The sequence below is a fragment of the Tachysurus vachellii genome, chromosome 6 (assembly GCF_030014155.1).
Source record: "Tachysurus vachellii isolate PV-2020 chromosome 6, HZAU_Pvac_v1, whole genome shotgun sequence".
Lineage (NCBI taxonomy): Eukaryota > Metazoa > Chordata > Actinopteri > Siluriformes > Bagridae > Tachysurus > Tachysurus vachellii.
The window spans coordinates 9,136,782-9,161,373 of record NC_083465.1 but is presented as its reverse complement, the minus strand read 5'-3'; the positions used below and the strand labels follow the sequence as shown (position 1 = coordinate 9,161,373).

Below are 24,592 nucleotides of genomic sequence, written 5' to 3'. Positions count from 1 at the left end.
TTTATTTAAAAGTTTTAAAAGAAAGAAAGAAAGAAAGAAAGAAAGAAAGAAAGAAAGAAGTAAACTCGGTGCACTTAATAAAGAGACTGTAGAGTCAAGTATTGTCTTTTATTTTTTTGCTTTCTAATCATTCAACAACCAATAAAAAACTAAATCTACATACAGGAATAATTACAGGAATTTGTAAATATTATTAGACAACAGAATTTAACACATTTAATAAAACATTACATGCATTCAGATTATGATAAGCACTGGATGATATCCAACTCTAACATTAAAAGAGATACAAGAGTGAATTCCCAATAGAGTTCAAGAGATACTGAAAGATAAGGATGAAAATAACCTCAAAAGTCATTTTAGCTTTCAGAAGTCTCTGCCTCACTTATCTCATTTTCCCATTTCTCAAGAAAGTCTTGCATGTTTAAGTTAAAAGTGTCAATCCCTTTACCAGAGAGGTGAACTCCATCTGGTCTGTAGAGGCCAGAGTCCACTTTTGGCATTATGTTGTCATGAGTCAATGAGGAGCCTCCAAGCTCTGCCATAATACCACGTATTGTTTTATTGATCGCCTGTCGCATGTTGTTCACTGCTGTGCTGTCATTTGAGTGTCTCCAGGATTTGCGGGGCAAGATGTCTGACCAAACTAGGTGGCATTCGGGAAAAATGCTCTTCAGTGAAACCAGGTCTTTCTTCACTGCTAATACAAAGGTCTCTGGGGTCATCTTGCCAATATCATTTCCCCCCAGATGAATAAGAATCACATCAGGTTTGGGCCAGTTGTCCTTTAGTTGGAGTAGCTGGGGCAGAAGCTGTTGCCATGTCATACCCTGCACACCCTTCCACCATATGCGCACAGTATTGGGGTCCATACCAAGCTGCATACCTATTTCAGGAGATGTGGCCCTCTTCTCAGCCCAGAACACAAGGGAGTGGCCACATATCCAGACATTCTTTACTTCTGTTCGGACAACTTTTCCTAAAAAAAAAAATGTAAAAGCTTAGGTCATAAACATCAATGTACTTGAACAAGATCCGCGGGTTCTCTATCTAAAACTATATATTTAGAAAAGTCGTTGATCATTCACAGAAATATACGTGATAGTCCCATATATACCATGGGCTTTTCGAAAGGTTTCTACAGTAAACCTTTTGCACACAAGAACTGGTGTTCCTGACTTTATAAAAGAACCACATATTTAATAAACACATTATTGCCTCCAATAATGAGTTTTATTAAAACATCAGTTAGACTTTTTTGGTCTGATCTACTGCCCAAAGCACAGACCGATGCTTTGTTCACACATGCAGTGATTTTTTTTCTCTGCAAGTCAGAAATACTATTTCCTATAATACCATTCCTACTACTGGTTGCTATAGTAATAACATTTCAGTGGAGAAAATCAATTTTCTTGCCACCAAAATAAAACCTACCAGAGGTAGAAAATGATTAATTTTAGCAGTGCATTTGTGCATCAAATACGAGAGGAAGAAGCAGCATTGTGTTTCCATGGACCTCGTGTGTTCTACTGTCTTCACACCCACTGGTGGATGCTGCATCAAATCTTTCGGTATTTGCATAAACCTTTCTCAGCTTTGTTGTGTCGCCGGACACGTCCACATCCGGTCACTGTCACTCATGTCACCAGGTAGTCATCAGCTCACATTGAAAATAAATAAATGGTCTCCGGGTTGCCTTGTTGCTGCAAGTCACTCTGTGGGTGAACACATCATGAGCTGTTCTTTAAAGTGATTAATAAATGTTTAAGATTTTCTAATTGCCTGACTGTGAAAACCCACAATATTACATTAATAGGTGTAATTCAGATTGTAAGAGCTAAATCGAATAGCACTTAACAATGTAGCTTGAAGCTTCAGAGCTGGAAGGTGGATTTTATCAGGATCAGTATGAACCTGTTAACTAAGATTAAAACGCCCCGGTCACTGTGCATTCTATATTGCAAAAGCCGCTTTTTCCAGTTAGTATCTCAGTTTGCAGTACAAAGCCTGCAGTATTTGCACCCATATAAAAAAAAAACCTGCTCATTATTTTTTAATAAATGTGAAGTGATTTACTATTCTTTACGATCACAATTAACTGCTTTACCATAGAGACAGATGTGGAACAGGAAGCCACCTGAAGTCAGCTACTATTGCAATAATCTCCAGGCAGGCACAGTGACACAGGTGAAGGACAAGTGGGTTCACACCAAGAAACCATCACAAGCATGTCTGAGACAAGCACACACTTGCACTCCTCAGAGTTGAAAAGCTCAAAGTAATGCAAAATCTTGCCAAACAGGATATAGGACATTTCTGAGCATTTTTCCTCCTCTATGAAGGCATGGCTTGTGCTTCCTGGTAGTCCTGCTCTTTACTTGTCATGGTGCTCAAAGTGTGCCCATAAATGCCTATTCTAATAGGGGACTATAAAATCTGCAACTCTAAGATATTCTAAGTTATGTCTGAACTATGGCCTAAATCCCATCTACTAAATAAGGTGACACTACAAAAAGGGGATTCTCAGTTTATATCCCCAGGGTTCACTTCCCTGTTCCCAACATTCATTCATCTTTAATAACAAGACAGCTGGATAAGGAGCTGAAAATTATACAGGCTTTACCACTGGCAGAGTACCTACTGAAACATCTTTTGTCTTCAGAAGACCATGTATGGAATTGTGCATACACAGTAATGTTTTTTCTGACTGAAAGTCATAATTCATGACTTGTTTCATTCGCTGAAACTTCATAATTTACACCCCTTTGACATGGAATTCCTACTCAAAAAGCTGGTATAGACAATAAACAAAGCAGAATTTCTTTTAAATGAGTTGTTTCATAGTAGTATTTACTTTCGTTTCATCATCTTAGCTTTTGATCAGGTAAATAAAACATCACTCATCACAGTTAGCTGGCTAGATTGCAGCTAACAGAAGACGACCACGGTGGCTTCTGAAACGAATGCAGCATATTACAGCAGCAACAAAATGTTACTTTCTGTAGGAAATTCTAGATTTTAGAATAATGGGTAAAGAACGTGTGCGAAGTTCGCACAAAGTGATGCACAGTGAAGGATGTTTGTTCGGTTCCTTTCTTAATAACTTGTATCAGGATGAGTTAAAAATCCTAAAGCTGTCTCCAGCAGAATGTGTTGATTAACTTTCTATAAATGTTACAGCTTTTGATAACCAATTATATAGTTCTTCAAAACCAGATGAAATCTCTAAATTATCTAGGTTAACAGTACATTAAAGATATAAAAGACTGGATGACCTGTAATTTTCTATTGTTAAATTCTGATAAGACAGAAATATTACTTCTCAGTCCAAAAACCAGTACACAGAAGCTCTCAAACTTCAACTTCCATTTAGAGGGATGTACTGTTACTACTAGCTCAACAGTTAAAGACCTGGGTGTTATATTAGACAGCAACATAAACATACGCCCATATTACAAACACAGCCTTCTCACACCTTAGAAATATTGCCAAACTAAGAAATCCTATCTGTATCTGATGCTGAGAAGAAAGTTCTTGCATTCAGGATCTCCAGACTGGACTATTGTAATGCATTACTAGTTGGTTGTCCTGCCTCTTCAATAAAAAGGCTACAGTTAGTCCAAAATGCAGCTGCCAGAGTCCTTCCCAGTTCGAGAAAATATGATCATTTACCCTCAAGTTTATCATCTCTAGACTGGCTACCTGTTAAGTTTAGAATTGAATACAAACTGCTGCTACTTACATACAAGGGTCTAAATAGTTTAGCTCCCATGTATTTAACCAGTCTTCTAGCATGCTACAATCCATTCAGCTCTCTGGGATAACAAAACTCATGACATCTGTTAGTTCCCAGAAAGTATTTAGTTCCCAAACTTTGGAATAGCCTTCCAGACAGTGTTCAGGGCTCACACACACTTTCCCAAAATAAATCATCTAGTGCTTGCTAATATTATGAACAGCAGCTGCACCAATTCCTCTCTAATGCTTCTCTTTTTCTACCCATCCAGAGGCATCCAGAGATTGTACCAGCTCCAGTTAGGTTCTGTGTCATGAAAATTTTTGACCTTCACTGAGATGAGGCCAACCATGTGTGGATACTGGGGCATCTAGAGATGTACCAGCTCCAGTTGGACTCTGCTTCATGAAGCATTCGGACATTCTAAGAGGAGATGCCAACTAAAAGTGGTCTTTGAGGACAACCTCCTCATCAATACACAATTGTCTGATTGTATATTTATAAATCACACCCTCCAGTGTCACCCAAATGAGGATGAGGTTCCATTTTGAGTCTGGTTCCTCTCACGGTTTCTTCCTCTTCCATCTAAGGGAGTTTTTCCTTGCCACAGTCACCTCAGGCTTGTTTATTGGGGATAAATACAAACACATTTAAATATATCTAATATTAATCTTGAACTTTTTGTATTATATTAATCTTTGTATAATTTTAAACTGTTATGCTTATGTTCTGTAAAGCTACTTTGAGACAATGTCCATTGTTAAAAGCGTTACACAGATACATTTGAACTGAAGTGAATTGAACATAAGCACCACTGGTGGAACCTCCCCTTCTAAAGTAGGACGAGTCATCCATCCAGACCACTTACAGACGAAGGTGGTGATGTCTACCACACAGTAGGCTTCAATTTCAATGATAATTCCAGGTTATCTGGCCACCATGACACATGCCACATATGTGCGGTGGCTGATAACCTGCAAGTATTATTCCAGGTTTTTTTTGAGCTGGGTAAACTTTCCAGCTCACTTAGCTAAAGATCAATCAATCGATCAATCAACCTAACCATCTACCTATCTATCCATCAATCCAGCATCCATCTAGATTTGAATAAAAGAGTGAGTGAGTACAGAATGTGTGTGTGTGTGTGTGTGTGTGAGAGAGAGAGAGCGAGAGAGAGAGTGAGAGAGAGAGTGAGAGAGAGAGAGAGAGAGAGAGAGAGAGAGAGAGAGAGAGAGAGAGAGAGAGAGAAAGAAAGACAAATTCTGAACATTAATTTACACACAATAATACATTAATCACAAAGCAAATACATGCTTTTGGAAATTCTTGCACATGTATTAAAAATCAAAAACTATATTTTCCTCCCCAATTGAAGATATACTGTATATTGATAAATATTCAGATAATAGTTTAAGGCACTCCAGATTGAGTTCAGGCATTGCTCTCTAGTTCTCGATAACTTTTGTAGAATATTAGACCCCTTGTGGCAAATTCATGATTAGATGATTTAGAAACGCACATACCTACGCATATATTGTTCCTCTTTTCAACAATGCAACTGCTGAACAATGGAGAACAAGGTGGATGTTCTACAAAGTACAGAATAAAGTATCATAATCTAACAGTTTTACTGACAGATTCTGATTTTTTAATAAATGTACAAAAATATTTTTGCATCGTCATCGAGTTGTTTTATGTGCTGATAGGAAAAAAGTATTTAATCCATTTTAAATTAAATCTCTAGCACAATAGTGTGCAAAAGCTGAAGGGGTCTGAAGAGCCACATATTAGGCAGAACCATAGTTATCAAAAGCATATTCAGTAATAAACAGTGCATTGTATGCAGGGAAGTATCAGGTTAGTAAAGTAATTATTGCACACAAGGTTACGTAGCCAGTTTACTTGGTACTACATCTCAAATGCCCTTAAACCTTGTACTTTAAACAGAAAGAATGCTATTAAAACTATTGAACTGCTTCTGACAATTGACTTTGCTGTGACCTTGAACCTGTATGAGTAAATTCAAAATCTGATCTGTTCATCTGCTGGTTACACTCAAACTATCTATACAAATCTTGGCAACATTCAATCACTTGAGACATCTCCTTAGAAAAAGCATCAAATGGATGGATTTTCCCCCTACTACTCTTACATTGTCTAGCTTCTTACTTAGATCTTAATTGCTACTTTACCTCCCTTTAACAATTCTACCGAATACTCAATACCGCCTGATGTCCAGTGATAGTAACAGCCCTAGCCGAATCCTTACAATCTTGATCGCTCTTTCCAATTGCGATACCTTAACCCTAAAGCACACAAACTTTTCTTAGCTTTAGCATAATTAGCCAAGCGGAGGCCCAACTGGCCCTGTGTTCAACATATAGCTAATACTATTCTCATAATTGCATTTCATTTTCTGGCCTTGGGTTTAGTAGTGGGGTTATTGTTAAATATGCCTCATAGCTATATATGTCAAATACTACTCTGATACCTGGTGCTGATTTCTGGTTTAGTCCTCGTGTTCGCTGCGCTTCCATCTGCTGTTCCTTCTTCAGCCTCATTCTCTGATTAAACTGCTCCAGCTGCTCCAAACAAAAGTGTTAAAAAGGATTTCAAGAGCCCAACAGTGAATGCAAGCATTACATGAAATAATTTCACAACAAAAACTCTCTCTCCTTAACCGAATGTTCCAAAATCTACTCAACCAAAGGTACAAATACAAACAAGAAATAAAACACCCCCCCCCCCCCCCAACACACACACTATGGGGGTGAGAAAAAAGATAACATACCCTTTTTTTCTGTTTAGCTTTGATGTCATCTTCCATCATGGGTACTTTTTGGGATTTAGTTTCACCTTCATTATTAGGCTCCTTTTGTGTCTGTATGCTAATGACAGTAGGAATTTCCTTGGCAGCAGAAAGCTTTACACTAACAGAATTCTGAGTTTGCACTGTTTTTATTGTTTTGAGACACCTGCTCTGTGGAGTGGGCCTTGTTTTAGCCTGCTGGGTGACATACCCAGAGCTGGCAGGCGTCATGGCATAGCCAAACTGGCCTGAAGTGGGTGGATAAAGAGCAGGTGGAGGAGGAACTGGGGAGGTAAAAGTAGAGAGAGGTGGATAGAACAGGGCAGGGCCTGGTGGCATCATTGGTAAAGGCCCGGCAGATGATGCATAAGCCGCATAGCCAGGGGGTAATTGAGAGGGTAGTGTCGGATAGCCAGAAGCATAATGCAGAGGATTTACAGAAACTGACCCATAGGGATTTTGTTTTCCATCTACAGCATAACTACACTGCTGGGAATCTTGCTTGATTGTAACATGGTGTGAAACTGAGGAGTATTCACTGAATATTTGAGTATACTGCAAACCAACAGGCTGAGCTTCTGAGACGGCTTCATGTGAAACTTCTGGTGGTGCGATATTATATGGGTCTGGTGTCGTTTGTTTGGCTTCTGGACTATTCCTAATAGTCCTTTTAAGGCTAAATAGGTCTGGATCCCCGGCTGCGACGTCATCGTGACGAAACTTAAGAGTGTCCAAATAGCTCATGTAGACCTCACGATTAGAACTTTTAGCAGGGGATACAGACCTGACACCCTCAGAATCAGTGGAATGACTACTATCTCTTCGTTCATACCTACGTGCTGACCGTTCGTCTTTGTGATCAGAAGAGTGAGAACTCTGAGGTTTGACTTTCTTACCATATAGGCGCTCATTTGTCCTATCAGCTAGATTGCTAATATCTGTCGTGTCTAAATCAAGACCAACAGTTTGCAGAAGATCCTGAATTATTTTATAGTGGCTTGCTTTTTGGTCCGCATCTTTGTGGGCATCCTTTGATGTGCGTTGCACTGGGCCAAGTCCGCCTTCTACTCTGCGCCTGTCAGATGGTTTTTGTCGTTTGTATCTCTCTCTGTCCTCTACATATTTCGAGTCATTATGATATGGCTCATCAATGTAATGATCTTGTGACGGTTTAAATTTATCACACTCCTCCAAAAATTTTTCGTGTTCTTCTAAAAGTCTGCTTTGGCTAGTAGAAGGTATTGACTCTCCATAAAGGAACCGATTCTCAGGCTTTGTTTCAACGCCATATCTCATTCCAACAATTTTGGAAAAGCCACTGCCATCTACCACAGCTCTTTCATGTGGCAACAGATCGTCTTGGGTGCTTTCAATTCGTCCCAACATAGGGTTTATTTTCTGTCTGCTCCCCATTAAGGGATAGTTGTCTTCATTGCAGTCTGTTTCTTTGAATGGATCATACAATTCGCCACCACAAGACACTTTACTTTTTGAGTGCTGTTGTGGGATCCTCGGACTCTCCAGTGGATCAGAATCATTAGCATCTCTTAACAATGAGGAGACTAAATGTGAATCTGCTTTATTTAAAGCACCAAGAAAGCGTTCCATTTGGGTTGCAAGATTACTCTGTCGTTTTGTAGCTGAAGACTCGGTTGAAGAAGCCTCACTTGTGGAAGCCTGGTCACAAGCCTGATGAGAAAACTGTGATATCTGAGAAGGCGATGTTGAATAACTTTTGTCTTTGGACTCTCTGCTACTTTTTTGGTCATAAAATAAATTAGAACTTGGCTGAAATGACTGCTGGCCCATTGTGTTGTTACTGCTTTTACATGAACTGGCAGAGGTGTCAATCAGCTTCTTGAAAAGATCATCAGTATTCAAGAGCACTGAAGGTGGATTACAGGGTTTTTTAAATGAAGCATCTGAAGGCTCAGAGGGACTGAGGAAAGCTGAGTTAGGTTGTTTAGACATTGGAAAAATAGCATACTGACCGCGTGAAGTCAAATCCTTCTGCAAAACAAAAAAGTTAAATCATTTACGTCAATGACATTTTCCTTCCTCAGGACTAGTGATTTGGATGGAAGTGATTTCCATCCAAAGGCAACAGTACTTGATCTTTTCTGCCATCATTACTTTCCTGTCATTGTAACATCGATCCATCTTTGTATATGAAAATCCTAATAGCAAACATTAATGAAAAATATAGATTATGCACTATAAAATATAGTATATAATATGCACTATAAAATATAAAGTATAGTATAACTATACTGCAATCATTTTGGTGAACAGCAAGGAACACTTGGTGATGGTATCATTCTCACCTAGAAATGTGCGAATGGCTAGAAAAAGGTACAATAGTTAGAGATGTCTGTAAAATAACTTGTAACCGATCGTGAGAGAAATAAGACAAACCTGTGGCTGGTCAGTAACAGATTCTGACCGATTCTTCAAAATGGACTTCTTTGGCTGAAGGTCAGGTTTTATATCAAGTTGCCAGGTGTTCTTGATTGGCATTGTTATGTCCAGATCATCTGAGCATGAAACAAAATCGTATTTCTTTTTCATTTCAGACCCATCGCTAAGGGCTTTAGCTTTTTGTTCCATGGCTATAATGGCTCTTTTACGTGCAATGCTTTCACTTAGTTCCTCTAACTGTCTCTTTTTCCTTGCTAATTCCTGATCGTCAGTCTCAGGTGTAGAACTCTGTTTAATCCATCCAGGGCCTGAGCCAACAGACATGTATGTACTGGAAATTTTGCTTTCTGGGCATCCCAGTGGCTCTTCTGGACTGTCAATTCTTTCACTTTTCTTTATGGGGGAAAAACAACAACCAATAAGATGGTGTAAGGTACCATAAAAAAATATATACAGAAAAAACAGACCTGATGTTGTAGAACGCTGAGAGATTCAGAGTATTTCTTTAAAATGGACCTAACTGGCTTCAAGTCAGGGGTCCATGAGTTGTCTAGATAGGTTTTGTGCTGATAATCAAACGTTGCAATCCCATGTTGATCAGTCATTTCGAGTGTCTCTTTAAACTGACTTTTGGTGGTTTGTTCCATCGCAATTATTGCTTTTTTACGTGCTATTAACTCATTGAGCTCCAATAACTCTTTCCTCTTCTTTTCTATTTCATTATTTACAGCCTCACTTGATGGTGAGTTAGCTGCATGTTTTGCCGTCTTGTTCTGGCCATCAGGGCTTTTGCTTCGCCTCTTGCTGCTGCTTTCTTTACTGTCGATCCGTCTTCTGCGATGCTCATCCGTGTATTCTGGGCTGTGACTTCTCTTTTTACCACTCTGACTGCTCCTTTCCCTGCTTTTACTGCGGCTGCATCTGCGCGATCGATCTCTACTATGACTGCGACTCAGTCTGTAATTTCGGGAACTTCTATCACGACTGGAGCTCCTGTGCTTGCCGTAGTAGGTGTTACTCTTATCCCGGCTGCGGCTATTGCTGCGACTGCACCTGCGTCGGCTGCTTTCTCGGCTTCTGCTACGCTCTCTACTACCCTTATTAATGTTTTCCTGTTTGTCTTTATTGCCCTGCTTTGGAGCATTTGAGACCTCCACCTTTTCCCTGGCTGGGTTACTAAAGCAAAAAAACACAAATAAATGGCCTTTAAGTTTCTTAGAGAGGCTTTTATTTAACACAAATTTAAGCCCATGTTTATCATGAGAAAGAAATATATGCATGTAGAGAGTCTGACTCCTAACCCTAAGGTTGTGGGTTCAAGTCTATGGCCAGCCACGACTGAGGTGCCCTTGAGCAAGGCACCAACCCCCCCTTTAATGGTGCCTTAACCCATCTCTTTAATGGGTTAAAGAGAACAAATTTTGAGTACGGGTCACAATACTTAGCCGTATGTCACGTCACTTTCATGTGGTGGCTGTGCAAAAATTAAAAACTTGTAGTTAGAGGTCAAAAGCTCCAGTGAATGATTACATCATATATCATAAAGGGGAAAGCTGGATTTGATCTCAGTGGCTGGCACCTGGCATGGTTGTTGGCACTAGGCAACCTCAATATTTGGTTTCCTCTGTATACTGAGATGCTTTTCTCTAAACACACTTAATAAGCCATCTCTACCAACATAACTGCTGCTCACTGGATGTCTTTAGATATTGCAGCTTGAATATCAACTGCATTAAATATTTTGACAATTCAGTTTTTTTATCCAATCAGAAAAAAGTTATAGTTTACAACTCATGTACTCACTCTGCAGCCAGCGAATCACAGTTGTCGTTCTTGATGTGCTCTTTTGGGTCTTTCAGCAATTTGATCATCATTTTCTTCTGCAAATAGTCAAACTAAATATTTCATTCTTCATTCCACCACACAGCACAGAAACACAAAGTCATTTAAAAAGCATTTTCACCTTTTCTTTCTTTTCTTCTATTTTTGGTACAGGTGTGAAAACACTCTCAGTTAGCCTTCTGATTCTAATTGCTCGTTTACCTTCTGAAGCCCCCTGTAAAAAAAAATACCATGCATTATTTTATAAAGTCATCATGTGGATAATGTTTTAGAATCAGTTGTTTAAAATACTTCGGTATATTTGAGCAGCATAGGAAGAGCAAAATATATCTGTTATCAGATATTACACTATTCAAAAAGAGCTCTTACCATTGCAAGTGTAAACTCAACTTTCTCTGACAACATGAGCTTGGCTTCATCCATAACCTCAGACAGGTCAAAAAACAGTTGTGGGTCCAGAGGAGCCTTGATAAACCCAGAATTATCATTCAATTTTACAACAATGCCCTGAAAAAAGAAAAAAAAAAATCATGATTAACCAAATTTCTTTTAATTTAATAGTCACCAATTTTCACTCCATCATTAGGTCTAGAGAGTTGAGGCTAAAGGATGCTTCCACTACTATGTTAAGCCAGACACCACATCCCTCCAACCTACTGCTTATGTGACATCATTAGGCAGCTGACTGTTAATTTTTGTTAAACAAACAGAAAACCCTGATTGTCCACCATCCCAATAACCAAGAAAAAAAAAAGAAAAAAAGCAAGACATTCCTCCTACAGAGCAGAACCAGATATACATCTTTGCATCAAGCCTGTAATGTTAATTAATAATCATAATATAAGTTTTCTTACCATTCTGAGCTAAGAAAATGTTTAGTTAACCACAAAGAAGAAAGGCCAGCACTCAGAAGTATGGCATGGAGATATTTGTTATTAACCTGATATATGATCGGGGATAATACAAACACAAAATTACGTGTTTAATTATCGCTGGCTTTACTGATCTCAGTAAGGATGTACTTTCAGAAAAGCATTTTCCAGACATAACCCTATTCAGCAACACAGGTCAATTGTAAAAGTATTTTAGTGTTTTAGTTTAATTAGAGATTTGTTTCAGAAATGTATGCAAAATTAATTGTTGAAAGACATTTTTTCAGGGTGTGGGTGTGTTTGTCTAAAACCAGGTGTTTGTGTTTAAAAGTGAGGTCTAGATGTTACTGAAAAAGCATGTCAGACAACATTCAAATCTCTGAATATGAATAACTTTCCCCAGATAAATACTGGCACAGCATTTGCAGTTAAGTCGACAACACTGAAAATGGTCCTATGTAAGTCGAAGGTCCTGGAAATTCTGAGGGAATACAAATAATAAATAAATGTAAAATTCCTGGTGCAAACTACTTGACAAGAAAATAAGGTTCTATTTGGAACATTTGGAAGAGGCTCCAATACCTAAATACCTACAAACAAAAATGACTCACTATCTTGCGTTGCTCTGTGGATTCTTGCTGGAAGGTTTCTGGCTGAATCACAATGTTGATGGCACGCTCCTCCTTGGTCTCCTGTTTGGTGGCAATGTTGAACTGGACCTTGTCACCAACCATCATCGTGGCCTGTGTGACTACATCACCTGAACCAAATGGTAAACCTTTCTGTGCACCAGCCACAGTGGTGATCACAAGTCCCTGTGGCAGCTGCTGCCCCGTCTGCCCAAAACAAACAAAATTATCTTAGAAATGGTACATGAGAGCAAAAGGCAGGTCAATTTTTTTTTGTATTACATTAACTGGACATGGTCCATTTTTATACAAAATCAGTGACACCAGTGGATGAATGAGTAAAAATCCGGTCCCAGTCAGGTAATAAGGGAAGTGGTAGTTCAGTGGTTAAGGCAGTGGATTACTGATCATAAGGTCCTGAGTTCAAATCACAGAACCACCATTGTGCCAGCACTGGGGCTCTGAGCAAGGCCTCAACTGCTCAGTTGCGTATATGAGAAAAATGTAAGTTGCTCTGGATAAGGAGCATCTGCCAATGCCGTAAACAGAAATTTAATATCATGGTGTCAGTGAATTTGCTGTTAAGATACAAGTCGCACTACGCATTTGAGATTAAATACTGACACCTGTAGAAAAAAACAGTTAAGGATAAAGCATATCTGCATTAATTTCATAATCATGATTAGTTCCTCTACCTGGATAATTTGACACAATGTCTCATGGCATTAGGGCTACAGTTATTTATAAAGCATCTCTGAGATGAAGAGAAAATTGCAATTTACATCAGTTTATATTAAATCAGTACAGAAATATTTAGCAGATAAGTCCTCCAGAATGTGATAGAACACAAGCTCAGTTAAATTTCACTTAATAAAGTATACATGTTGAATTTCTCCAACAGTATGTAGGATGTGAATTATATTTAAATGTGTTGCTCAAAACTCAAAAAGAAATTTCACCAAATAACCAGGAACTAAATCCAAAATTGTTAGCACATCACCTCCGTCTTAGAACTTTTGGGGATGGTTTTGGAAACCGTTCCTTCATATTTCTCACTGCTTATGTCTTCAACAGTTTCTTCCTTAGAGATCACTGGTTTCCACTGCACAAAAACAATATCACAATTTAGCAAAACATTTTGCAGTTTAGACTAGCAAGTAAAGATGTTACTGCATCATAAAAACAAATACTGTTTGTAAGCAGTTAAACATCATGTAAAAAAAAGTACTTACCATTGATTTGCATGTAGAGGTATCAGTAAGTTTGTCTTTAAACTCCACCGAGCCCTCAGGAAGTTTCTTCAATCTGATGGCCTTTAATTTTTCTTTTACCTTCATAAGCCATAAATTACAAATTAAGAGTGTAAAAAATAAATAAAATAAAATTAAAAAAAAAAAAAAAAAAAAAAAAATATATATATATATATATATATATATATATATATATATATATATATATATATATATATATATATATATAAAAAAAGAGTTCCTCTCACTTACAGTTACAAGTGTGAAGTCCACTTCATCCATGACTTTTAACTGTTCATCTGACAGATACTCACTGAGAGAAGCAGTGAGGTTTTCATGTTTCTTTGACATGATAGTACAGGTATCATCCTTGATGTTCGTTATAATGCCCTTTTAATTAAGGAAATCGAAATGTTAGATGTTCAGGGCAAACAATGTGTTTTAATTCAGTGAAAAGTAAGAACTTATCAGCACATATAATTGTAAAATGTTTTCTGGTTAGAGCCTTTATTAAGGTTTCTCTGACCTTTTCCCTCAGTTCCTTGGTGAGCTGAAAGGTTTCTGGCATTTGTGGTGTGACATTCGTTGCTCTGCGCACCTTTGTAATAATATTTGTGAGCAGCTGAAATTTCACCCGGTCAAACAGTAGTAGGGTGGCTTTTGAGTCCATCTTTCCGAAAGGCAATTTTACAGTTTCAGTATTAAGAATGGTTCTGATGCGGCCTGGATGCGCTTCCAACACATAAGTCTGGAAAACAGAAGACTTTAAACACTTCAAATACTGACAGTGTAAGTACATCTAACTGTACACACACAAACACATCTTTGGGTTTTCCCCACACCTGCTTCCCACTTCCTCATTCTCAGACACAACCCCAACAGCTCCTGCAGCCATACCACACATCACACTTCCAAACATGAGACCACAGGACAACCCAGAGCCATTCGTCAAGTTCTTCAAGCATGCTGCAGAAGCATGGGACTGGTCAGCGTCCAAAAGCTTCTAGTCATGAACATGCTGGAGTAGCCGGACCTAAGGTGAGCTGTTTTGCAACAAGTAGGCTGCACATCTGAACCACATCAGTGAGCTTGGCTGTCTATTTGCATTTGAACAACAGCTCCAAGACACCTGTCAAAAGTGGCTACTAACAGAGGAGCATGGCAAAGGGTACGTAGTCAACCTAGTGTTGCTAGATCAGTTCATCGCCTGACTTCCAGTGACAGTCTGGTTTGGATTGACAAGGCAATCCAACTGGCAGAGGGAAATTTTATTGCGTACAAGGCACCCCTCAGTTCTCCATGCCCCTCTTTCGCTCACACACAAGAATATTTCCTATGTCATTGAGTATCAGGCCTTGATGAACTCTTGGTGTAACCAGACCACCATCTATCAAAGCCTGATTCGGTGTGTGGCATTGAGAAACACAAGGTTGGTAAATCTGACGTGTGTGCATTGGGATGTTCACAAATATCTGCTGGTGTCAGTCAGTATTAAGTGTCTCAAAATTGAAAATAGTGAAAGGGTCTGAATCCTTTCTGAAAGCACCATGCACACTCATATTTTAGACATACTGTATTATACATGAACTGAAATATTTTAAACCTGAATATTTTCTCTTTAAATTTAAATACTTATGGCTCAACTCATACAAATCAAAAATCCAGTATCTTAAAATATTTAAATAGTTCATATGATAATCAAAAAGAAATAAATTATAATACAGAAAAGTCAAACGTCTGGACTTTGGACCAGTGAGTAAGCCCAGGTAAGATGCTTTTGACGTTGCCTCAGGTTAAGGGGTGGACTGACACCAGGAATGTAACAATTGCAGCCCATTTCCTGGACATGTCTGTGTGGTGACTCTTGATGCACTGACTCCAGCCTCAGTCCTCTCCTTGTAAAGCTCCCCATGTTCTTGAATCGGCTTTGTTTGACAAACTTCACAAAGCCATGGTTATCCCTGTTGCTTGTGCACCTTTTCCTACATGTACCATACATTGCCCATGAATATGCCCTGATACAGAACTCTCTGAACAGCCAGCACTTTCAGCAATGATCTTCTGTGGCTTAGAATCCTTATGCAGGGTGTCAAGGAGTGTCTTCTGGACTTTTCCATGATATTCTAATTTTTATATACAAACACACAAATACATACAAACATACAGTTGAGGCCAAAATTATTAGCCCCCCAGGAATTTTGGAACATTTTCCTAAAGATCTTTCCAATGTTTGCAGCATTGATAAAACTTGATATAATCAAACATTCGCCAGTGCTATTTAGTAGCTTTTGGTACATTTTGGAATATAAAATACATTTTTAGGCTTGCTTTATAATCAAATATAGTGAAAATGGGGTGGTCAAAAATATTAGCCCCTTGTGAATATTTGCTTTCAAAACACACCCAATTAATCAATCAGCTTTCAAAACACACCTAATTAATCAATCAGCTTTCAAACCACACCTGTGCAGTCAATTGGCTTCCTAACAACACCTGGGCATTCAATCAGCATTAAAGGACTCCAAGGAACAGGGCACTTGAACACATTATTGGGAGAGACTACTTTTACTCACCATGCCAAAGACAAAGGAAATCAGTCTTGAGCTCAGAAAGAAGATAGTGGAGGCTCATGATAAGGGGGAAGGCTATACTGCCATTTCCAAGCTTTTCACAGTGTCTAGAACCGCCGTACGTTGCATCATTCCCAAGTACAAGGAGACAAATTCTGTAAGAAACAAACCTGGGCGTGGTCGTAAGCGCAAGATTTCAAGAACCCTGGAGAGGAAAATAGTCAGAGATATCAGCAAGATGCCCCAGACATCTGCCAAGATGATTGTTGCTGACCTGGCCTCTTCTGGAGTTGATGTTTCAAGGAACACAGTTGTGAGGGCTCTTCATCGTGGTGGGCTTCAGGGCCATCGTCCCAGAAGAACCCCTTTACTCAAACAGCGGCACATCACAGCTAGACTGAGGTTTGCCCGTGAACATTTGAAAGGTAAAGATGAGTTTTGGGAGTCTGTGCTTTGGTCTGATGAGACTAAACTGGAACTGTTTGGGCACATGGATGTTGCTTATGTTTGGCGAAGAAAGGGTGAGGCCTTCAACCCTAAGAACACAGTTCCCACAGTTAAACATGGTGGTGGGAGCATCATGCTGTGGGGCTGTTTTGCAGCTTCAGGCACAGGGAGCCTTGTTCGGGTGCATGGCATCATGAAAAAAGAAAATTATGTTGACATTTTGAGGGATAATATGCAGAAATCTGCTCGTAGTCTAGCCTTAGGTCGTCGCTGGGTCTTCCAACAAGACAATGACCCAAAGCATACATCGAAATTGGTCCAACAGTTCCTGAAGGATACCAAAACAAAGGTCCTGGAGTGGCCCGCACAGAGCCCAGACCTCAATCCTATTGAGAATCTGTGGCGAGTGCTCAAAGTGAATGTCCATGCTCGGAAACCACGTAATTTGGACCAGCCGGAGCAATTTTACATACATAAAGTTAGGCCCAGAAATATTTGTACAGTGACCCAATCTTCATGCCACCACATTGGATTTGAAATGCAACTGAAGGGCAGACTTTCAGGTTTAATTAGAGGGGTTGAACAAAAATATCCTATGAAAAATTTAGGAATTGCAACCATATTAATACAGAGTTCTCATTTCAGGGGCTCAAAAGTAATTGGACAAATTAACATTACCGTAAATAAATTAATTCGTTGTTGAGAATCCTTTGGAGCCAGTGACTTCCTGAAGTCTTGAACCCATGGACATCACCAAATGCTGGGATTCATCCTTAGAGATGCTTCGTCAGACCTTAATTGTTAGTGGGTCTTTCTCTTTCAAGATTTGTCTTGTAATTAAATGCATGCTCAACTGGGTTGAGATCTGGTGATTGACTTGGCCATTGCAGAATATTCCACTTCGTTGCCTTAAAAAACTCCTGGGTTGCTTTTGCAATATGTTTTGGGTCATTGTCCAAGCTGTACTGAGAAGCGCAGTCCAATCAACTTTGCAGCATTTGGCTGAATCTGAGCAGAAAGTATATCCCTATACAATTCAGAATTCATTTGGCTGCTTCTATCACATCATCAACAAACAGTATTGACCCAGTGCCATTTAAAACCATGCATGCCCATGCAATCACACCACATCCACCATGTTTTACAGAGGATGTGGTGTGCCTTGGATCATGAGCTGTTCCAAGCCTTTTCCATACTTTCTTCCCCCCCATCATTCAGGTACAGGATGATTTTAGTTTTATCTGCCCACAGAATGCTGTTCAAGTACTGGGCCAGCTTCTTTAAGGTGTTTTTTGGCAAAGTCTTATCTGGCCCTTCTATTCTTGAGGCTGATTAATGGTTTGCATTTTGTGGTGAACCCTCTGTATTTGCTCTCATGAATTCTTCTCTTTCTGGTAGACCTCTGGTACTGATACACCTACTTCTTGCAGAGTGTTCTTCACTTCGGTGGATGTTGTGAAGAGGATTTTATTCACCATGGAAAGGATCCTGCAATCATCCACCACTGTTGTCTTCCGTGTACATCCGGGCCTTAAGTCCCTGAGCTTGCCAGTGCGCCCTTTTTTTTTTCTCAGAATGAGAAACTGTTGATTTGGCCAGTCCGAACATTTCCGCTATCTCTCTGATGGATTTCTTCTGATTTTCATCCTAATGATGGTGTGTTTCACTTCCATTGAGAGTTCTTTTGACCAGATGTTGGGATTCACAGCAAGAGCTTCCAATTCCATCAATTCCAAAACATTTGTCTGATCAATTGACGATGGATTAACGAGAGAACGGCCCATGCAATTGCTTTTGAGGCAATTGTTCAATTACATTTGGTCCCTTGAAAAAGAGGCAACTACATATTAAGGAGCTGTAATGTTTCTAAACTCTTTATCCATGTAAATACCCTCAGATTACAGCAGAGTCTGCACTTTAAGCCCATTTTAATTTTAGATGCTGTATTTTGTATGTGTTTTGTCAAGCAGCTAAAATAACAAAAGTTATGTTCAAATATTTCTGGGCCTAACTATATCTATATGTATATGTGTTTGTATAGAGAGAGAGAAAAAGAGAGAAAGATTTTAAGTTTACTCTAAGTCGTCGTCTAAGTCGTGCTGCTGCCGCCACAACCTCTGAGCTCAATTTAGGGTAATGAATGCCAACAGAACCTTACAGCAACGATGATTGAATAGCAAAACTGTTCAAAGTTTACTGAGACCAACAGGGAGAATTTATACAGAAGAAAGGTGTGGGATTTAGTGTTATCTATGAGCAAAATTGATAAGAAAGCCATTAACAGAAACTGATGATGCGACAAGATTTGATTTGATTGTTACAGCTTGTCTGGGCTCGGCGCATTTGAGATCAGACATAATGTCTAGCCCAAAACAAAGGATACCGTCAGAGACAAGGTCATAATCAAGGTTGTCACATATCACACAGTTAGCCCAGGGCCAAGCATGCCAAGATACAAAGTAATATCCATTGTACTCATTCATTATTGGTAGCCTAAATATGCATGGTTTCACGTTTGTTATTAAACTACAACCCTGGTTTGTGTAAAGTTAATGTCAGAGGTTTTCTACTCACATCCGGCAGCACTGTAGTGACAACGCCTTCATACACCGTGGGTTCAATCTCTTCTGTCCCTTGTGGTGCAATCTTCACATCAGTAGCACATTCTTTTCCCTACAAACACAACAACAGAGCTTAGAAGATAGCATCATATCACATAATAGCATTACATTTTAAATCACTCACCAATTCTTTTACTGCTGTGAAATGCACTTTAACCCCAGGTACCAAATGGTTCCGTTTGCCAAAAAAAGCATCAAATGAGAAAGAATATTTTTTCAGATCCTCACGTTCGATGAATCCGTAGCTGTTCTAAATTTCAAAATGACAAAAAGGAAACTGTAAACAGTAAGCACAAAATACTTGTCTAATTATTCTACCACAAATTATTAGCCAAACAGATCAGTTCCTTGGCACCTTTATGTCACCAAAATCCAGATACATGTTCCAAAACATCTGTCATTCCCTCAGATCACTGATTGCCCCTCAAAGGGATACTTTATGGAGGAAAACATGGCATCCAATACATCCAATGAATGATTCAATATCGCAAGTATACAAAGCGAAGTTCCATCACTGTCCAACAGCCTTTTTTGAAATGCAAGGCTGCATTGATCACACATGTTGCTCTCTTCCAAGAACAAAAATTTTAACAAATTGTAGATCTGTGCCACACCATGTTTCATGTTCTTTATCAGTATTCAGCTGCATTTTAAGCTTGAACTATGGATGCTTTGGGCTTGGGGTAGCAGGCTACAGCTCAACCCCAAACATCAAAGAAAGTGAAACATAAGAAAAGAAATATGGTTGGAGGCATGTGCCAAAAAAGTGCTTAATGCAACATGAGGTATCCCCATGTGGAGCCTCTATCCTTTTAGCTGGTTAGCCCACTCACAAAGTTAGTCTAGCCACCTTGCAGAATCTCCACAGTTGAGTTATTGAATGCCCCCCACTAAGGGCAACTGATCTGCTGGTCCTGTACAAAGGTACACACCCAAAAACGACCATACTTCCAGAGCAGAACTCAGACCTAGACCTAAGCCCTATTCGGACTGGACTAGTTTTACAGGGGGTCGTTAGAGAAATTTCAGTTTCACAGACGTACTTTGTGATTTTAATCCCGTCCGAATCTGCCATGTCTGTCTTTTTCTCACACGACCTGTGTAAAAATTCCAGAGCAAATTACCTACTGTTTTTCAGCAAAATCGGCACTCCTCTGAGAATTCTAGTCCCGTCTGAATACGAATGTCTGTGATTGCCGAAAATGGTTTTTCCAAAAAAAAAAAACAACCGTTTTCTTGTCTGTTTTGGTCACTACCGTATTAACCCTAGCGCACCGGTATTCAAGTTTCTGCTTACTGCACACCAATAATGGATGTAAATGTGTTTGCTACCCTGCGAAGAAATAAAAAAATGAAATCAACAAGAAGAGCCAAATCACATAAATTGTTACTGTAAGTTTCAGGTAAGAGTACTTTCATTTCTATAGTCAATTACATAACGTGAAAATTATATAAAAACATATTTATTCCAGTGGGTTTATAAGAAGTTCTATATAAAACCATATGATGTTAAACATTTTTTACATTTGTTTTTTTAAATTATTTTTAATATTATTATAACGTGTATAACATTTTTAAACACTTAAGTTAGGATGTTTACATTTTAAAGTGCTTAAATGTAAATTTACTTAATTTCAAAATACATTTGATCATGCATTCCATGCATACTGGACATGTGGTCTTGTGCAACGGCCACATGTAAAACACAGACACCTCCGTAATAAACACAGAGATGTTAGTCCTGTCCGAATCCATACATGAAATGACAGACGTCGGCTGACAAAAATTCTAACTCAAACGTCGTTTGGAAAACTAGTCCCGTCTGAATAGGGCTCTAGAAGTGGTTTGGTAAGAAGCAGCTATACCTCTTGACCAGTGCCAAGAAAAAACTTTGGTTGTGGTTTTCAGTTCAACAACATGCCTAACCAATCATTTGTTGTATTTCTCCAGTGCATGCCAACACTTTCAACTTTTTTTATGTCCTTTAAACCCCTCAGAAGTAATTTTTGTAAAATGGCAGGGCACATAATTCTGCTGAAAAGAACTACAGCCAACAAGGACAACCACTGCCAAAAAGACATGTACTTGGTATGCAACAATATTAAGGTAGGTGGTGTCTGTCAAAGTAAGATCGCAAGGCCGCTTCCCAATGAATCAAAAAATTGCCTAGTGAAAGATTGCTTCCATTTGTACATTTCCATTTCTAACTGTTAATACGCCACCAATTATGTTGATATGTCTCTATGTTGTATGGATTGCAACATTGTAAGCATAGCTGTCTTGTTGCTCTAATAATTCAACCTTCATGCTTTGCTCTTATTTATGGAATGTAAAATCAGTGAAGACTGGCCACCACGTCACACATATATAGGCCTGAATCCTCCAACACTATACAGACCAGTGTTTCAATTTCAAGGTATGGCCCTGTATATATAGACAATTTTTACAAAATACACTTTAAAGATTATTTATTGTATTATTTCTAAATTAGTTTTTTAAAATGGCAACTCAATTTTACTGTTAGTCCAAATCTGAATTCAATTATCTTTTTTATTTAAAAAAAAAGCATGTGTGTAGGAACCTACAGCAATAAATGTGATGACTCCCAGTGATCGCCCAGGTGGAGGTCTGAAAAATAGTATAGTTTGAGATCATTTAAAACAGTGACCTCACCAACTTTGCTTTAAACCACATTCAATAAAACTGAATAAAAATGTTCTTACTTGACTGAACCATGCAAGCTCTTGACAACAGGCATTTCTTTCTTCAAAGTGGATGTTGCTGTTGTAGTGGAACCTTTACTATTTTCATTATTGAGTGGAGCGCTGGATTGTTGAGTTGCCTGAGGAGTTGTGTGAGGTGGGCAGGGTGCAACAGGGGACGCAGTGTTCTTGAATATAAAATGCAAGCAAAAAAGAATGCAACAATGTAAGAGCATTTCAAGGTCTCATAACTTGTCACTATTAATAGTCCTGATACTATTATAATCACAACCCAGAAAAGTAAGAAAGGAACTAAAAACGAAAGAAAAAAAGAAATGATAGATATTATGTTAACACTACACCAAGAGACATTTTTAACCAATTGTATATTATTACATTTAATGATTCTATATATAAAATGAGATTATATATACATACATGGATATCTAGTGGTCCACAATCAGGGTTTTTCACTGGATAACCTGGTCCATCCACAAACTGTGATGGCCGGATTCCTGCCACTGGGGCAAATCTTGGTGGTCCACCCCTAAATTCGGGAGGGTCAAACCCTTGTTGTCCACCCCTAAATTCGGGAGGGTCAAACCCTTGTTGTCCACCCCTAAATTCGGGAGGGTCAAACCCTTGTTGTCCACCCCTAAATTCGGGAGCGTCAAACCCTTGTTGTCCACCCCTAAATTCGGGAGCGTCAAACCCTTGTTGTCCACCCCTAAATTCAGGAGGGTCAAACCCTTGTTGTCCACCCCTAAATTCGGGAGCATCAAACCCTTGTTGTCCACCCCTAAATTCGGGAGGGTCAAACCCTTGTTGTCCATCCCTTGTCTCTGGAGGGACAAACCCTTGTGGTCTATCCCTAAACTCAGGAGGGACAAATCCTGGCTGTCTATCCCTAAACTCAGGAGGGACAAACCCTTGTGGTCCATCCCTAAACTCAGGAGCGACAAACCCTTGTGGTTCATCCCTAAATTCAGGAGGGACAAAGCCTGGTTGTCTATCCCTAAACTCAGGGGGGACAAACCCTTGTGGTCCATCCCTAAACTCAGGAGGGACAAAGCCACGTGATCCATCTCTAAATTCTGGTGGCACGAAACCCGAAGGTCCACCCTCAAACTCTAGTGGGTGAAAACCAGGTCGGTCACCATATGGCTCTGGGTGAAAATCTCGTGGTCCATCCACCAAATCTGGATGGCGGAAACGTGGGTGAATATCAAGCTCTTGCGAGTGGAACCCGGGTCTGTGTACAAACCGGTCTCTGGGGACAAACTGGGGGTGCTCATTTCTAAACGGTCCATCCTCCATCATTGGCGGTCCAAAGTCTGGTGGGCTCGTATGAAAGCGATCTCCAGTCATCATCGGTCCGAGGAGAGGCACTGGATGTGGCGGACCACCACCACAAAATCCATCGGGAGGCGGAGGCCTTGGTCCCGGTGCCATTCCGAATCCAGTTGATTTTGCTGCCGCTTTTGCGGCTCTTCTGGCTTTCGAGCGTTTTCGACCTTTAGACATTTCGCTTGAGATAAAACTTTGGGCATCAGCTGCAAGTTGCAGCCAGTCACCGACCTCCGCAGCTCTGTGTTACTTACAGTAAGTAGACCAGTGTTCTAGCTAAGTGAACATAAAGTAAGCTAGTGTTCTAGCTAATCCTAGCTGAGTGAACATAAAGTAAGCTAGTGTTCTAGCTAATCCTAGCTGAGTGAACATAAAGCCGTTACTCTGCAACAACCCCGTGGCAGAAAACACGTTCGTCTCAGCAGACCAACCGTAGATTTAACTGATAAGTTCTGTTAAGAAATTAAACTTTCTTAAACGTAACATTTCCATCATATTTATCCCAGCTAGCAAAACTTCCGTGTTGCTGCGCCATCAGTGTGTTACTAGCACCATAACAGTGTTGACTTCCGGTTGCATTCCAACGTTTAATAATAAAAGTACGGAAACCAAAAAAGAATAAATATAATTACCACTATTAATTATGACTGGATAAATTAAAATAATCCGTTTAATATTTGGCTGCAAAAACTTTGCAGTCTTTGACTAGCTGAAGTCCCATAAACGTCAACAGAACTGCAGTTTTTTCCGCTGGGAGTTTAATGCAGCTGTCGTCACTTCCGGTTCTTTGTTTTGTCTTTAGTTTTATCCTCAGTGAGTGAAGTCTAAATCTTTGGGGTTACAGTTTGTAATCTGCTTTTTTGACATGGACATAAACTGAATATTGCACAATTACACTTTTCTTCCTATAATGTACAATATTCTATTATTGCATGCTTATTGGGCAGACATCACTGGATGTCTGTGAACGACTCTGTGAACGACTCTGTGAACGACTCTGTGAACGACTCTGTGAACGACTCTGTGAACGACTCTGTGAACGACTCTGTGAACGACTCTGTGAACGACTCTGTGAACGAGCAGGCAGCTGAGAGTCGACTCATCCAGCATACAGTCTAGCAACTGTCTAACTTGAAACTTGCCCCAAATTTAAAGGATATAAATATTTCTTTTACTTTCTTCTTCTTCTTCTTATCTTCTTCTTCAGATTTTGCATGTGTAGACACATTTCATAAACCTTCTGTCCTTTGCTCAATCTTTAGAACATATAGTACAATAGACATAATTCTGTACATCACATTTACTCTGTCTGCACATAATCATATTTAAATCTGATAATCAAATATAAA

General features: G+C 39.4%; 1 protein-coding gene across 5 annotated transcripts; it reads right to left on the bottom strand.

The window, feature by feature from the left end:
- Positions 1–94: 94 nt before the first annotated feature.
- Positions 95–23,970, bottom strand: si:dkeyp-121d4.3 (uncharacterized). 5 transcript variants are annotated; one of them, XR_009648591.1, is made up of 20 exons: positions 22,335–23,970; positions 21,918–22,084; positions 21,780–21,822; positions 19,319–19,444; positions 19,148–19,246; positions 14,083–14,304; positions 13,809–13,946; positions 13,539–13,637; positions 13,307–13,408; positions 12,289–12,513; positions 11,175–11,312; positions 10,927–11,019; positions 10,767–10,843; positions 9,431–10,139; positions 8,961–9,356; positions 6,528–8,555; positions 6,228–6,318; positions 5,260–5,325; positions 1,435–1,715; positions 840–979 (listed from the first exon to the last, which is right to left on the bottom strand). XR_009648591.1 is itself a non-coding variant. In XM_060872050.1 (19 exons), exons 1-19 carry the CDS (start codon positions 23,418–23,420, stop codon positions 360–362), a joined length of 6,525 nt encoding a protein of 2,174 aa, XP_060728033.1. In that variant the 5' UTR covers positions 23,421–23,968; the 3' UTR covers positions 95–359. The 5 variants fall into 5 exon arrangements, 3 of the variants coding, with proteins under 3 accessions (XP_060728033.1, XP_060728034.1, XP_060728035.1); XM_060872050.1 differs by lacking the exon at positions 1,435–1,715 and having other exon boundaries at positions 95–979; positions 22,335–23,968; XR_009648592.1 differs by lacking the exon at positions 5,260–5,325.
- Between the last annotated feature and the right edge of the window lie 622 nt (positions 23,971–24,592).

What these genes read in the sequence shown, in the direction of transcription:
- si:dkeyp-121d4.3 (XM_060872050.1), bottom strand. Translation starts at nt 23,420, where the DNA reads ATGTCTAAAGGTCGAAAACGCTCGAAAGCCAGAAGAGCCGCAAAAGCG. An exon ending in TCACAGCAGTAAAAGAATTG is followed by an intron (nt 19,247 to 19,318) that starts GTGAGTGATTTA and finishes TTGTGTTTGTAG; the next exon opens with GGAAAAGAATGTGCTACTGA. An exon ending in CTGTTACTGACCAGCCACAG is followed by an intron (nt 8,556 to 8,960) that starts GTTTGTCTTATT and finishes TTTGTTTTGCAG; the next exon opens with AAGGATTTGACTTCACGCGG.